The sequence below is a fragment of the Gymnoscopelus microlampas genome, assembly GCF_963454915.1.
Source record: "Gymnoscopelus microlampas genome assembly, chromosome: 19".
NCBI classification, from domain to species: Eukaryota; Metazoa; Chordata; class Actinopteri; order Myctophiformes; family Myctophidae; genus Gymnoscopelus; species Gymnoscopelus microlampas.
The window spans coordinates 3666365-3682411 of record NC_139956.1 but is presented as its reverse complement, the minus strand read 5'-3'; the positions used below and the strand labels follow the sequence as shown (position 1 = coordinate 3682411).

At 43.1% G+C, this 16047-nt stretch overlaps 2 protein-coding genes across 2 annotated transcripts in view; one reads left to right on the top strand and one right to left on the bottom strand.

Annotated features, from left to right (window-relative positions):
• The window catches only part of LOC311034806 (uncharacterized protein), a 313846-nt gene that overhangs the window by 104815 nt on the left and 192984 nt on the right, over positions 1–16047 (top strand). The gene's annotated exons all lie outside the window — the stretch shown is intronic.
• LOC311035055 (transforming protein p54/c-ets-1-like) lies at positions 7410–14361 on the bottom strand (the record flags this gene model as incomplete). The annotated part of the gene is made up of 8 exons (XM_084043135.1): positions 7410–7625; positions 8204–8322; positions 8847–9098; positions 10430–10633; positions 11497–11571; positions 12113–12316; positions 13221–13334; positions 14343–14361. 8 exons carry the CDS (start codon positions 14359–14361, stop codon positions 7410–7412), a joined length of 1203 nt encoding a protein of 400 aa, XP_083899261.1.

The following is a 16047-nucleotide window of genomic DNA, read 5'->3' as shown; positions in this document are numbered from 1 at the left end:
GAGAGCATATCCTTGTTGTCGGGCAGAAACCTTTTATCTCCATATTTCGTATTTCAATAAATACATTTTAAAGTGGTCTTGCAAGCGGTTAACCCATTCAGACCAGGGAGGCATCTTGTGTCATTTTAATATGTCTTTGGCTATTCAAAAAATAGCAGATATACAAGCTCATAGCGCGGCACCGAGTGCCGCGCTATGAGCTTGTAGATCTGCTATTTTTTGAAAAATCCTGGCACAAAAATATGTTTTGAGCCAGGGGGTCCGCGCATTCCAAAAATAAGCATTATTTTGGGGGTCCTTGACATGAAAAAGTATGAGCACTGTGAGCTTGTAGATCTGCTAATATATATATATATATATATATATATTCAAAGATTTGCACACATTTTCACGATTTTTCCCCAAACTAAAAAGCAGATCTACAAGCTCATCATGAGCTTGTAGATCTGCTATTTTTGAATAGTTTTTTTTTAAATAATTTTATTGACCTTTATTTATTCAGGGAAGACCTCTTTTTCAAGGACGCCCTGATCACGACATATATAAACAACACGAATTTTGAAATAAAAGTGCTATAAATATAACAAACGACATTATTTACCTTTATAAACATTGAACCAATGAAACGTATCGACAAGAGCGTGTGGCTAAATAATAACTACTTCGGGATCTACTGGAACACGGGTTCATTTTCTCCACATTTTCTGAATAGTAACAGTTTTGTACATACAAGGTTTACACCCGACAGCGAGGATATGTAAAACGCGTCAGGAGGATTAGTTCCACTACTCCCCCCCCCCCCCGTGGTGAGGGGCTTCCATGGTACTAATGGAGGCAGCTATAGCGCCTCCGCAACGCGCCTCACCACACAACATGATGCAGGGGAGAGGCAGTGGGCGGCATGTACCAACCTACGTACCATGGGCGACCGGGCTTTCTGCTCAGCCACCCCCACCCCGAACTGTGGAATGCCCTCCCCCCGCCCACCTGAGAGCACCACAGGTGGTTAGACTCTTTTAAGAGAGGAGTAAGAACCTACCTTTTTAACAAAGCTTTTTTTTTGTTTTAGCTACACTGGTTCTACCTCTAGGAGTTATGCCCTCATGATTTAAATGTTTTGTTTCAGTTTCTTAGATTTATTTTTGGTGTGATGATTCTTTTTTTTATGCAATTGCCTATTGTAGCACTTTGATATTTTCACAAATGTAAAGTGCATTATAAATAAAATCCATTATTATTATGATGTTCACCAGCAACGCGTACTGAGAGTGTTTTTTCTTTTACTTAACCACTTAAACCCCAGCGTCCTTATTGTGAGGAAAGCTTTCCCCACAATAATAAAAAAAGACTGAAAAGACGCTAGTATAGTGCCCTGAGGGCAGCTCTCACACACTGAAGACCACCCCCACCTCCACCAGAACTTCACATCCTTCAACACCCCTCCACCCACCAAGGACTGCACAAAGGTCAAGGTCCATCGGCCTTCAAATGTGGAGACTGCGAGGACAGCTGTGGGCACGCAAACTTAGCCAATTGCAATGGAATATGAAAGTCTGAGTGTGATACATCTTGATCACATGGCCTCAGAGATAATATACAGTATACGGATTTGTGTGAATTTGTGTGGACAAAAAAAAAGGGTAGTTGTACCAGAAAGTGTGTTTTGAAGAGACAAAAAATGGCGGAAAATCTAGTCTGGCACAAATGGCAGGGGCCTAAATAAGGAGTTGTGTCATGTTCCAAGGAATCCAGGGGGAAAATATTTTGATTGCATGACCTACGGGCTCAAGAGTTATAGGTAAAAACGTGAAGTGGGCTGTTATAGCGCCACCATGAGGCAGACTTAAAAAAAAAAAAAAACTAGGTCATCCTTCGCCTATTGTGTAAGTTTGACAGCAATCATGATTTGTGGCATCGTTTTTGCTAAACGGGCCCTTCCCTCGAAATTTTAAAGCCAATCATAGCCAATCGGAATGGAATCTGAAAGATCTGACAGATACATCTGATCTTCAAAATCAAGATTTTCAGACATTTTCTAAAAGAAATTCAGATTTTCCAGAAAATGTGTTTTTTTTTTGTTCCCCCACAAATAGCTAAAAATAACAGATCTGCAAGCTCTAGTAGAAAGTGCTTAATCAATCGTTTGTTGTTATTGTTGTTGCTTGGGTGTGGACCACTTTGTGGAAGCTAATGGAGATCCAAATCAATAGAGTAGGGGTCCTCCAGACCGCCCACCCACCCAGCCAGCCAGCCAGCCAACCAACCAGGGTCCTTTTTAAAATCATCTACAGGAGCAGAAACAAACAGGCCAGATGGATAGAGGATTATAGAATGGCATACGATCAATAAATCAACCCGAGCGCTGTATCAGGGACGGTTCAATTAAGATCACCCCAGGAGAGCTATGGGGTCCACCTGCCCACCTGCCCACCCACCCACCCACACACACACACACACACACACACACACACACACACACACACACACACACACACACACACACACACACACACACACACACACACACACATGAACACATGAACACGCACAATACACACCCTCCACTTCACCACGGGTGGAAAGTAACTAAGTACATTTACTCAACTACCGTACTATGCGTTGTCTGTGAGCTTGTAAGATCGACATTTTTTGTATAAAAGAATAAAACAGTACAAAATCGGTCTATAGGTATATAGAAATAGTTCTTGAAGTATGAAATAGAATAATAAAATAGAATATGGTTGCTGTCAGGCAGAAAACTCGTATCTCCATATTCTATCATACTTGATCATCCTATGGTGTCACACAAAAGCATCAAAAGTACTTTAGATATTTTTTTTATTTGAATCCTGAAAAGTAACAGTTTTGGACATGCATGACTTTTACTTAAGTGAATAAGTTAATTAACAACCCATTAAGACCTGGAACGCATCTGTGTCATTTTAGAATTCTTTGGCTATTCAAAAATAGCAGATATACAAGCTCATAGCGCGGCACTCGGTGCCGCACTATGAGCTTGTAGATCTGCTATTTTTGAAAAATCTTGAAAAAAAAAAATTCAGATTTTTTTTTCAAAAAACTGTTAGGATTTAGAAAACATTTTTAAGAATCGCCTCAGGTCTTAAAGGGTAAGACCACTCTGGTAGAGGTTTGGGTTGTGTATTTACCTTGCCATGATGTAACTCCAAAGGTGGGCAAGAAATCTAAAATAATTGCTCCATTGATTAGAAAGCAACAATTCAAAATATGCTCCTCATTGACTTACATTGTACGGTCAAACAGCTCTCAAAGTCACTCTTTTAGCACATAAATGAACCCAAACAAAGCTGATTCAGACAATATAGAGCATCACCAAACCCAGTACTGTTTTTTTTTTTAATAAAAAATGTCAACTTCCTGTTGATTTTACTATTTGAAGATCTGGATCCGGATCCGGATCCGCAGATCCAGTCCAGAAATGGCAAAATCAACAGGAAGTTGACATTTTTATTTAAAAAAAAACTGGGTTTGGTGATGTTCTATATTGTCTGAATCAACTTTGTTTGCATTCGTTTACGTGCTAAAAGAGTGACTTTGAGAGCTGTTTCACCATACAATGTAAGTCAATGAGGAGCATATTTTGAACTATCAATTTCTAATCAATGGAGCAATTATTTTTGATTTCTTCTTGCCCACCTTTGGGAGTTACATCATGGCAAGGTAACTACACAACCCAAACCTCTACCAAAGTGGTCTTGCCCTTTAAAGGGTTAAGTACTTGGGGTACTGGGGTATTTCTACTTCTTCCAAGCAGTGCTGTTCATTCACACACATGAAGAGGCAGCAGCAGAATAAAGTGCATATCATATCATACAGGCTCCATTAGCCTCAGCTAGCAGATGCTGTGTGCTCCCCCCCTCCATGTCTGTTTTTAAACACTGACTATGGACCATGCTGTGATGAGCATTAACGCTCTCACATCACACCGCCCGACACCTCTCACTTTAAGTGAAGAGTGGGAACACATACGCACGCACATACGCAGTTCCACCATAAAAAAAGAAAAGAGCCCTGCGTTTCCTTTTTTTCCAAAAGGAAAAAAAAAGCTTTTTTTTACCCCTCGAAAAATAGCCAGTGTACAATCACAGGTCCAAACAAACACAGGTCCACCCAAAATAATGCCTTTAGAGTATGTTTAGCTTATCTTTATTTGAATCATTTCTCAAATGCAGTTATCAAGATTCACAAAGAAATATCAATACCCGATTTCAATACATCCTCTCCATGAAACACACACACACACACACACACACACACACACACACACACACACACACACACACACACACACACACACACACACACACACACACACACACACACACACACACACACACACACACACACACACACACACACACAGGGAGTTACTCTGAGAGTTACAGACCCCGTAAGGGACCCCTTGGTGGTCCCCGGGCCAGACGTTGACAAACATTGTCTACACCGTCCAGCAGAGGTCTTCAAAGCTTTTCAGGCCAAGGACCCCTTAGCCGAGAGAGAGATGAAGCAGGGACCCCCCACCCCCACACTACATATTGGATTCATGTTAATGTGTGTTTCAGACCTTTAACCAGTTACTTTACTTTACTTTACTTTACAGTCATTTAGCAGACGCTTTTATCCAAAGCGACTTACAATAAGTGTATTCAACATAGGTAGGGAACGAAAACTACTAATCACCAGAAGTTTTAAGTACATTTCCTGCAAAAACAAGCAACCAAGAGTATACCTAGCGCTAAGGTAAAAGTGCAATATATCAGCTACCTACTTTCTTAAACAGATGAGACAAAAATGGCAAAATCAAATGAGCACGAGCTAAAACAAATAAGTGTATCGACTAAACAAGATCCAATAAAACAATACAAAAATAAAACAAGAGTTCGTACAACTAGTTAACAACAAGTAGGCCAGGCAAAGAGGAAGGATAGTGTTTCCTGAAGAGGTGGGTTTTCAGCCTGCGGCGAAAGATGGGCAGTGACTCTGCTGTCCTGACATCAGTGGGAAGTTCATTCCACCACTGTGGGGCCAGAACAGAAAAAAGTCGTGACCGTGTCGATCGACCAGAAGGACCGTTGAGTGGCGAGGGAGTCAGTCGCCCCGAGGTGGCAGACCGGAGTGGTCGGGCAGGGGTGTGGGCATTGACCAAAACCCGGAGGTAAGAAGGAGCTGTTCCTTTCACTGCTCTATAGGCTAGCACCAGGGTTTTAAACTGAATGCGAGCTGCTACGGGGAGCCAGTGCAGAGAACGGAGAAGGATAGTTGTGTGGGAGAACTTGGGGCGGTTGAACACCAGACGAGCCGCAGCTTTCTGAACAAGCTCCAGAGGTCTGATGGCTGATGCCGGAGCACCAGCAAGGAGGGAGTTGCAGTAGTCCAGGCGGGAGATGACAAGAGCCTGGATGAGCACCTGGGCTGTTTTGTCCGTGAGGAAGGGGCGAATCCTCCTGATGTTGTAGAGGAGGAATCTGCAGGACCGTGTCACTGATGCGATGTTAGCCGAGAACGACAGTTGATCGTCCAGGGTCACACCCAGATTCTTCGCAGTCCGAGTTGACGTCACCACAGCATTCTCAATGGTGATGGCCATGTCTCGGTGAGGACAGCCCTTCCCCGGGATGAACATCAGCTCGGTCTTGTCCAGGTTGAGCTTCAGGTGGTTCGTCGACATCCACTCCGAGATGTCAGCCAGACAAGCAGCAATGCGTGCCTCCACTTGTGTGTCAGAGGGGGGGAATGAGAGGATCAGCTGGGTGTCATCGGCATAGCAGTGGTAGGAAAAGCCATGGGAGTGGATGACAGCACCAAGAGATGTAGTGTAGAGAGAGAAAAGAAGAGGACCCAGAACCGAGCCTTGGGGAACCCCAGTAGTGAGCCTGTGTGGTTCTGACACAGACCCTCTCAGCATCACCTGGTAGGAGCGACCCGTCAGGTAGGATGCAAACAGGGAGAGTGCAGAGCCTGAGACACCCATCCCCTCGAGGGTGGAGAGGAGGATCTGGTGGTTCACTGTGTCGAACGCTGCAGACAGGTCCAGGAGTATCAGGACGGAGGAGAGAGAGTTCGCTCTAGCGGCATGGAGCGACTCCGTCACTGCCAGGAGGGCAGTCTCTGTCGAGTGACCCACTTTGAACCCCGACTGGTTGGAGTCCAGGAGGTTGTTCTGGTGGAGGTAGGAAGACAGTTGTTTAAAGACAGCACGTTCGAGAGTTTTAGATAGGAAGGATAGAAGGGAAACCGGTCTGTAGTTCTTGATCTCAGAGGGGTCAAGTGTCGGTTTCTTCAGGAGGGGGGTGACTCTGGCAGTCTTGAAAGCAGAGGGAAAGTAGCCAGACGTCAGAGAGGTGTTAATAAGGTGGGTTAAGAAGGGAAGGAGTTCAGGTGCAGAGGACTGCAGCAGAGGGGATGGGACCGGGTCCAGGGAGCATGAGGTGGGGCGACTAGAGGTAACAAGGAGAAGGACCTCTTTAGAGGAGAGGGGAGAGAAGTGGGATAGAGAGGGTGGGGGAGAGGGAGGAGGAGTAGATGAAGATAGGGAGGGAGGGGTGGAAGGCAGACAGGTGTGGGTAGTGCGCAGGGCATCAGCCGGGGGAGGAGTGAAGGAGGATCGGATATCGTTCACCTTCTTGTCAAAGAAGTTGGCGAAGTCGTCAGGGAGGAGGGAGGAGGAGGGAGGAGGGGGAGGTGGTTGCAGGAGAGAGGAGAAAGTTTCAAATAGTTTTTTAGGGTTGGAAGCAGAAGCCTGAATTTTAGTGCAGAAGAAAGCAGCAGTTAAACCCTCAATACTTAGTAAACTTGACCGTTGCCTCTGTACTTGGTCTGCTCTTTTTCCCCTCGATGCCAAAACTCGAAACACCAAAAAATAGCAGATCTACAAGCTCACAACGCCTCGCAGCGCGAGGCGTTGTGAGCTTGTAGATCTGCTATTTTTGGCTAATATTCCCCTCAGAATAGGGATGCTAGGGTTTGTGTAGTTAATGTAAAAAAAACAAACAGAAGAAGTTCCAAACACACAAAGATTTGGAGGCTCCCCTGTAGTAACTCTGAGGACCCCCTAGGGACCCCCCTCCCCCACATTGAAGACCCATGGTCTCGATACTGTGCAACTAGACAATAATCGTTGAATTCAATCGAGCCAGCGAAGCCATTTCAAAACAGCATCGTCTGTTAGGGTGCGTTCGGAAAATACAGCACCGAGCGCACACTGGCCAACACAAACTAATGGGCGAGTGCGCTCCGGTGCGCAATTTCCGAACGCACCCTCAGTCTTTACCCTCTGGTGTCCAAGGCCTTCGATGATGATGCCATTGCTGCCGACGATGTCGTCGTCATCATTACGGGTCGATGATGTCATCACACGGTCGTCGGTGATGTCATTCCTGAGCGTCCTTGCTGACGTCCAGCATGGCGTGCAGCTCCCCCGGCTCGTATCCCAGCAGCCCCTGCAGGTTGCAGACGAAGCGGTAGACGTAGCGCTTGCCGGCCGTCTTGTGGATGATGTTCTTGTCGTAGTAGTAGCGCAGGCCGCGCGACAGCTTCTCGTAGTTCATCTTGGGCTTGTTCTTCCGGCGACCCCACAGCAGCGCCACCTGCAGGGGTCACACACACAGTGAATCTGTCAACGGGCTCGAGTCTCGGCGACGGTACACGCTCGCCCGCCATTTTTTTTCCGCCGCCAGCGGTTCTTCTATTTGTTTTTTCTGAGGTTACGTTTAGGAATAAGCAGTGGTGTAAAGTAACTAAGTACATTTACTTAAGTACTGTACTTCAATTTTTTTTAGGTATTTGTACTTTACTTGAGTATTTCCAAATTCCAATACTTTTACTTCTACTCCACTACATCTCAGAGGCAAATATTGTACTTTTACTCCACTACAATTATTTGAAAACTTTAGTTACTAGTTACTTTGTAGATATAAATGATTACATTATAAAACACACATTAACCACTTTAGCTCATCTTACATGTAGGCTATTTGAAAAGAGCTTGTAGATCGGCTAACAAAACAAAATTGGGGGAAAATTGGAAGCTGCCCTGCATGACATGGAGGTGGTGTTGACGTGTGGCCCACGTACTGGCCCACGTACTGGCCCACGTACTGGCCCACGTACTGGCCCACGTACTGGCCCACGTACGTCTTTGTATTTATTATGTCTATGCTTGTACCTCGTCAGGGTCGGTCAGTTTGAACTCCCAGCCGTCGCCCGTCCAGCTGATGCATGATTGACAGCTGCGGTCCGTCAGGAGCTCCAATAGAAACTGCCACAGCTGAATGGGACCACTTCCTGTTTGGAAACATCATGACAGGGCGGAAAAAAAACAGATCTGGAATTAAAGCTGCAAGCCATAAACTGAACTCAAAGTTCGGAAACGTTATTTCTGTTGATTATTTCTCCCCAATAATACCAATTGGTATTGTATTTTATATCGTTGGAATGATTAGTCACCTTTACAACAAGGCACAACGTGTAAAGGTCGTGCATTTGTGGAATATTTTCGGCATAGAGGTTTGGTGTAGGGGGGAAAAAAGACAGACCGAGTACAGAGCCAAAAGGTCAAGTTTACTAATATACTAGGGTTTAAGAGGTTAAATGTCTGAAAATACACATTAACATGATTCCAACATATTGGAAAGAGAATGTGTAAATAATATATGTAATTAATATTAATATAATTGTAAACGTACTGTAAGCGTAAAATTGTGTCTTATAAACCTACGAGAGTTGGGCACGGAAATAAAATGATCCATCTATCCAGTCAGGTCAGCAGCAGGTATGATACAGTGTCATACAGAATGTAAAGGCCTCACCAGTGTACCCAGCCAGGATAGCAGCAGGTATGACGGCTCGGCTCATGTCTGTCTGGTTGCCCACAAACTCCTTGAAGCTGCGGTGCTGATGATGCTGAGGAGGAGGGAAGCGGAACGGACTCTCCTCCAACGAGGCCACGCCCATAGCCCCGCCCCCGCCCGGCTCCGCCCCGTCCTGCAGCGACCCGCTCCACGATATGGAGTCGGCCATGTCGGAGTCGTCGTAGTGCAGGGTCTCCTCCGAGTCCGTCTCTGGAGGTCCGACATGAACACAGGTTAATTGAACTAATCAATTACATTTGATTTGATTATGAACTTTGGGCCATGTCATAAATAGACGAAAAGTTTCACACACCAAAACAAAATGAAAATTAAGTGAAAATAGCCAATTTACAAGCTCACTTCACATCGCATTGTGACGTGTTGTGAGCTTGTAGATCGGCCAATTTCCGCTATGAATACAGGTGTGCCTTGAGGTTTTGACTTGCCCTTGGGCACAAGAAATGTCAAACCACTGGTTTGGTACTCCAGCATCTCGGGGGTCCAGATTGCTACACTGAAAAACAACCCTAAGTAGCATTTAAAGACTCTGGAATAGTTCTCTGGTTTGAGAGACTAGTTCTCAAACTGTTTTGTCTCAGGTTACCCCTGTATATAACTTGACTCCTCCTGAATTACATTGTTACTTGTTTACAGCACCTTACATTGTCATATTACGATACATTAAATATGTATCTCTTTCCCCCTGAAATACACTATGTCACGAGGAAAACTTGAGAGAATATCCATTTCCATTATACGACAGATTGACATTTATACTTGACATTTAACCACTTGAACCCCAGTATCCCTATTCTGGGAGGAACATTTGGCAGAAATAGCCCATCTACAAGCTCACAACGCATCGAAGCGAGACGCGCTGTGAGCTTGTAGATCTGCAATTTTAAACAGATTTGGTGCAGATTGAAAAAGAACACACCAAGGACAGTGCACCTCAGGTCTGTTTTACTAAGTGTAGAGGGTCTAAGATATTTTGAATTTACTAATGTCACTTCAGTTTAACCACTTAGACTCTAAGTGGTTAAACTGAAGTGACATTAGTAAATTCAAAATATTTCACTTGTGTCACTGTACCCTAGGGCACTGTTTCCCAAACAGTGGGTCGGGACCCATGGCTGGATCACGGAGCGATTCTTATGGGTAAATATCCCCTATTTTTCCTACATTAAAAACATACATATATTATATTAAGATTTAAAAAACTAAATAAATCACAACATTTCATCAATCACAAGTATTCAAAATCAAAACACTTTCTATAAATAAATTTAAATAATTTTAAGAAAGAATCAAAATAGCAGATCTGCAAGCTCACAACGCGGTGCAAAGTGACCCGTTGTAGTAGTGTAGACCTGCTGTTTTCACTAGTTTAGCCTTTAGGTCCCGGGCAAACATCTCATTTCTCTTTTGGGTCTTGAGCCAAAAGGTTCTAGGGCTTTACAGCAGGTTCTAGGGTGTCACAGCACCCTAGGGTGCCACTGGACCAGAGAACCACTGGTGTGTGTATTCTATATGATTCATACCTCCCCCGGCCCCCAGGTGGTGCAGCAGAGTCACAGCGGGGTCTCCCTGCAGTTTGAGCAGATGGTAGTGTTCAGGGTGATGGTGATGATGAGGCATCATGTTGGACACGGGTTCCAGGCTGTGCAGCTGGATGCTCTCTGTCTGGAGATGGTAGCTCTGTCTGTCTGGACAGCCATGGTGCTCCTCGTAGTCTGACACACTGTCTGCAGGACAACACAGGGGATCTTTTACTTACTTACTGTCACATCACTGGTTAACAGTGTTTACAGACCTCAAGAGGTTCACCAATCCTGTAACACATCGGTTTATACATGTGTTAACACATTGAGTGCCATAAACGGTCCGGACCGTTTTTGGCCCATTTGTTTTTTAAATATATTTTTCCTACGTGGGGCGCTCTAACAAAACTTTGGGATCATCCAAGGAGTCTCTGAGAAGGAGAGGCCTGATGTGGATCCATGTCAAAAATCCTTCCGGTCGGCCGCTCCAATGTTAACTCCTTGACTAAAAGCTTAATATCTCCATTTCTTTTTAACGTGGTGGAAGTGAGCCGTTTTCCATTGGCGATCACTCTGCAATGGAGGATCACGTTAGAAATATTATTGTTCCAGGCGTTAGTCGGGACTCGGGACCCTCCGCCGTCTCGCACACACGCTTTGTTTACATGCACTTCCGCGTCGGGGCTTCTACAGCACGAAACATATCAACGTAAGTGGATGGAAGATATGCTGGCACTGAACGTATACTATTTTAATAAACCTCTGGCACACAATGTGTTAAGAAGTGGGTGAAATGTGCGTACGCCATTTTTGTTGTTTTCCAGAAAGGGAGAAGTAGTAGGGGGGGGTCAAGGTAGGATAGGCCTACCCGAGAGGCCATATTTTCTGACCTTGTTGAATTTTGCCCCTGACTGCCCCGTATTACCATAAAATAAAACTAAACCGACCACAAAACAATTATAAAAACTTGCATTGTCACAATATTAAAAAAACTAAAATTGAAAACAAAAAGTAAAAAAACAAGATAAAAATAGTAACTAAATTAAAATGACTGTGTGTTACTGTACCTTTGTTTATGTGGGCGTGGCAGTAGGACGACATTGAGCACAGGCTCAGTGATGAACTAGAGTCATATTCACACTCTGAGGAAAAACACACACAGAGACAATTATGAACATTATGTCTAATATTTACAAATGGAATCAATAGATAGAATGTGTGTGTGTGTGTGTGTGTGTGTGTGTGTGTGTGTGTGTGTGTGTGTGTGTGTGTGTGTGTGTGTGTGTGTGTGTGTGTGTGTGTGTGTGTGTGTGTGTGTGTGTGCACTCGGTGCCGCGCTATGAGCTTGTAGATCTGCTATTTTTGAAGTATAAAATAAAGGTTATAGCTAAAATGACACAGATGCGTTCCTGAATGGGTTAACTAAAATAAAAAATATATATATAATAGATCTAGCGCAAGGCCTATCCACGCACGTTTTAAGCTGTGGCGGACCCGGGATGGAGTTATGAAATGTTTCTACTGTACCATTCATCCTAAGATATCATAACGTCATAGAAAAGGTAAGAAAAACTTAGTCCAAAATTCTCCTTTAAGCAAATAATATCACTGTAACTATAATAACTTTGCTCTGGGCTATTATTATCATCATTATTATCATTAGTATTACTCTTATGTAATGACCTCTCCTCATGGTCTCCAGGTGTTCCCACAGGATCTCTCCGGCCGTGCAGTCTGAGGTGAGCTCCAGGAAGGCGTGTCTGTCCAGGGCACAGAGCTCTCCGCCCTGCATGCCCCGTAACTCCGGGCCCAGGCTCTGCAGGCCGAACTCCGCCTGGCACCAGTCCAGCCAATGGTTGACCTCCCATTCTGACCACAGGCTGGGGTCTGCAAGGAGAACCAAAAGTACGGTACTCACACTTTTTTTTAAGTAAAAGTATCAATACTGCAATGTAGAAATAGGACTACTCTGTTACAAGTAAAAGCCCGCAATTAAAAATGTACTTGAGTAAAGGTAGAAGAGTATTGGTATCAAAATGTACTTAAAAGTACCAAAAGTAGAAAGTAATCATCGTGCAAAATGTCCCGTTTCACAGGTTTTCAAATGTATAAAAAACCTTTTGAAAATAGCGCTGATATAGTCACTGTCAACCTGGTGGTGTCTATGGTCATGTAGAGCAGCGGTTTTCAACCTTTCTCATGCCAAGGACCCCAACATTGATATACATTTGGCTGCAGACCCCCATCTGAAAATGTTTTGTGCCAGGGACCCCCCCCCCCCCCCAGAAACAAAGATTTGAGTTAAAAATGTTCGCTTTAAAAAAAAGAAAAAAAAAGATATGCACACAATTTTCAAGATTTTTCAAAAATAGCAGATCTACATCTGAGCTTGTATATCTGCTATTTTTGAATAGCCAAAAGCTAAGTGGTTAAAATGATTATGATGATGCTGTGTTAACTCATTTTGCTGGGGACGCTCTGGTACCCTCCCAAGGACCACTGGTGGTCCCCGGACTACTGGTTGAGAACTACTGATGTAGACCAGTGTTCATTTTGTTGACTAAAAGACTTTTTTGATATTTAGTCGACTAAGACTAAACAATTTCAGAAGACTAAATGGGACAAAAACTAATGGTGTGTAATTCAAAAGACAAGACTAAATCTATCTAACGTGATATATGCTTTACATAAAACAACTGAGACATGAAGACAGTTCAAAATAATCACGTTATAAGGACATGAGAATATCACAAAGAAATAAGTATTTTAGCGGCCAGGCGGGCCAGGCTACCTTGTGGGAAGTGCTGGGTGCTTCTCTCCTGGGCGAAGCCTGCAAACGTGGCGCTGACCGCCTGACTCAACACCTCCTTACTGGTGGGGGTCAGGGGGGGCACGTCCAGGGGGTCTGGACACACACACACACACACACACACACACACACACACACACACGAAAAATGCTTAAAGTACTACAAGTAAAAGTACTCATTATGCACACAAATGTTCCATTTCACAAGTTTCCAAATGTTTAAAATTCTTTGATAATAGCAGATCTCGTTGTGAGCTTGTAGATCTGCTATTGAATGGATGTAGTGGTTCATATCAAAAAGAAACATAAAACAGCTTTGTCCATTCTACATACGGTAATCATAAAATATTAAAAATTAAAAAATAGTCAAGTAAAGTTGTTGTGGAGAATTACAAAGTAAAAGCGCATCAGGTATTGCACCGTCCTAAGTACAGTACTTGCTTGAGTAAATGTACTGTAATAAATGTACTAAAAGTTGATTATCAACAAAAAGCACTCTTTTTGTACAAAAGCACTCTTTTGTACTTCGGCCATTTCAAAAATAGCCAATCTACAAGCTCACTGTTGATCAGCAACTGCAGTTGTGAGCTTGATCAGCTATTTTCTCAAGATTTTGACCAAAAGGGGGAAAAAACGTGTCAAATGGGACATTCCGCAAAATGAACACTCTACTTTAACTTTTCATACTTAAAGTATATTTTGATGCCAATACCTTTGAAAAAAAGCTTGTAGATCGGCTCTTAAAAAAATATGAATATTATTAATAATCTAAATCCACACAGTAACAAGTAACTAAAGCTATCAAATAATTTATTTTTTCTTTCTCTATTCAGGGAAGCCCGTTGAGAGCAAGCTCTCTTTTTCAAGGACGCCCTGATAACAACACATACATCATGAGAAACAATAACAAACATTTGAATCACATTACAATGTCACAGATGCAAATAAACACAGTGTTAAAAAATAATTCCAGTGTGAAGTAAAAAGTACAATATTTGCACATAAGTACTGTGCACTTAAAGTAAATGTACTTAGTTACTGTCCACCACTGTATATAATACAAAAGGAAACATGATAAAAAATCAAATAAAAGCAGGTTAATTACCGTAGGTGTTCCACTCCATGCCAGCCTGACGGACGGACGGACGGTGTGTTAGACCAGAGAGGATCAAAGAGGATAGAAATGACCCCCACACGGGGTGGGGATGCCCCTTTAATATGATGGATGTGTGGGGAGGGGGAGGGGACAGGGCTGGGATTGACACATGCCAATCATGCGGGTATGGGAGGGGCATGGATGGGGACTATATAGGGCGGCATTAATCCATTAAGACCGGGAACGCATCTGTGTCATTTTAAGGTTTCTTTGGGCTATAAAACAATTAGCAGATCTACAAGCTCATAGCGCGGCACTGAGTGCCGAGCTATGAGCTTGTAGATCTGCTATTTTAGAACATTTTTGAACATTGTTCACTTAAAAAAAAATATATTTAATGATTTGCACACATTTTTTGCAAGTCTTTGAATATATATATTTTCTAAAGGGAACATTTTTAACTCAAATATTTTCTTCTCGGGGTCCCTCGAACCAAATATTTTGAGATGGGGGTCCGCGGCCAAATACATATCATTCTGTGGGTCCTTGGCATGAAAAAAGTTTGAGAACCACTGATATTATAGCAACACATGTTTTAAAAAAAACTTTACTGTTGAGGATTTAGAAGACATTTTGTAGAATCCCCCAGAAACAAAGATTTGAGTTACAAATGTTCGCTTTAAAAAAAAAATATATATATATATTAAAAGATTTGCAAACATTTTCACGATTTTTTCAAAAATATATATAACTATTCTACAGGCTGGACGACGCAGATGCGATATAAACAACGGCAAAAGCAAGTGAAAAATCTTAATTTTTGGGCTTTTATAGCTTTATTTATAGCAGTGGTTCTCGAACCTTTTTGGCTCAGGTCACCCCTGTAAATCCACGGCACCCCTGAATTACATTGTTACTCACAGGACCATCCATTTATGTCATATTACGGTACTTAAAAATGTAAATACTTACGCCTAAGATTACAGTATGTCATGAGGAAAACGTGAGAGAGTATCAATTTTAGGGCAGGTTGAAAATAATTCTATACTTGACGTTTAACCACTCTGGGTGGAACGTTCGTCAAAAATAGCAGATCTACAAGCTCACAACGCATCGCACGATGCGTTGTGAGCTTGTAGATCTGCTATTTTTGACGAAGAGATTTGGTGTGGGTCCAAAAGTGATATGGATCAATTCCAAATATTATCAAAACATTCTGAGGCACCCCTGGACTGGTGCCACAGCACCCGCTTTGAGAACCCCTGATTTATAGGACAGTAGACTGACAGGAAAAATGGGGAGTGAGAAGGGGCGTGACGCGCAGGAAAGGTCGTCGGGATCGGGACTCGAACCCGCGACACACTGCCAGGCTGGCATTGCAGCCTATAGAGAGGGTGCCTGGACCGCCACACTGCGGCCCAGGCTGCTGCCCCATTTTTTTTTTTTAAGGTTTTCCATTTCATCCAATCAGCAGAGAGAACTCATATAGAGAACAGAAGTCCTGACGTCACTCGTTCATCCCCTGGGTCTATGGAGAACAACATTGGGTCATCATAGAATCGTCTCATATAAGAATTGTGGTGAAAAAATAAACAAACTGTCTCGGCGATATTGTCAGGGAGGAGGTTCTGTATCGTTTATGATAGTCAGTTACTCATATTTGATACAGTCTGTTTCTGGAGAGAATTTATGCTTCATATCCATAAGAGTCAAA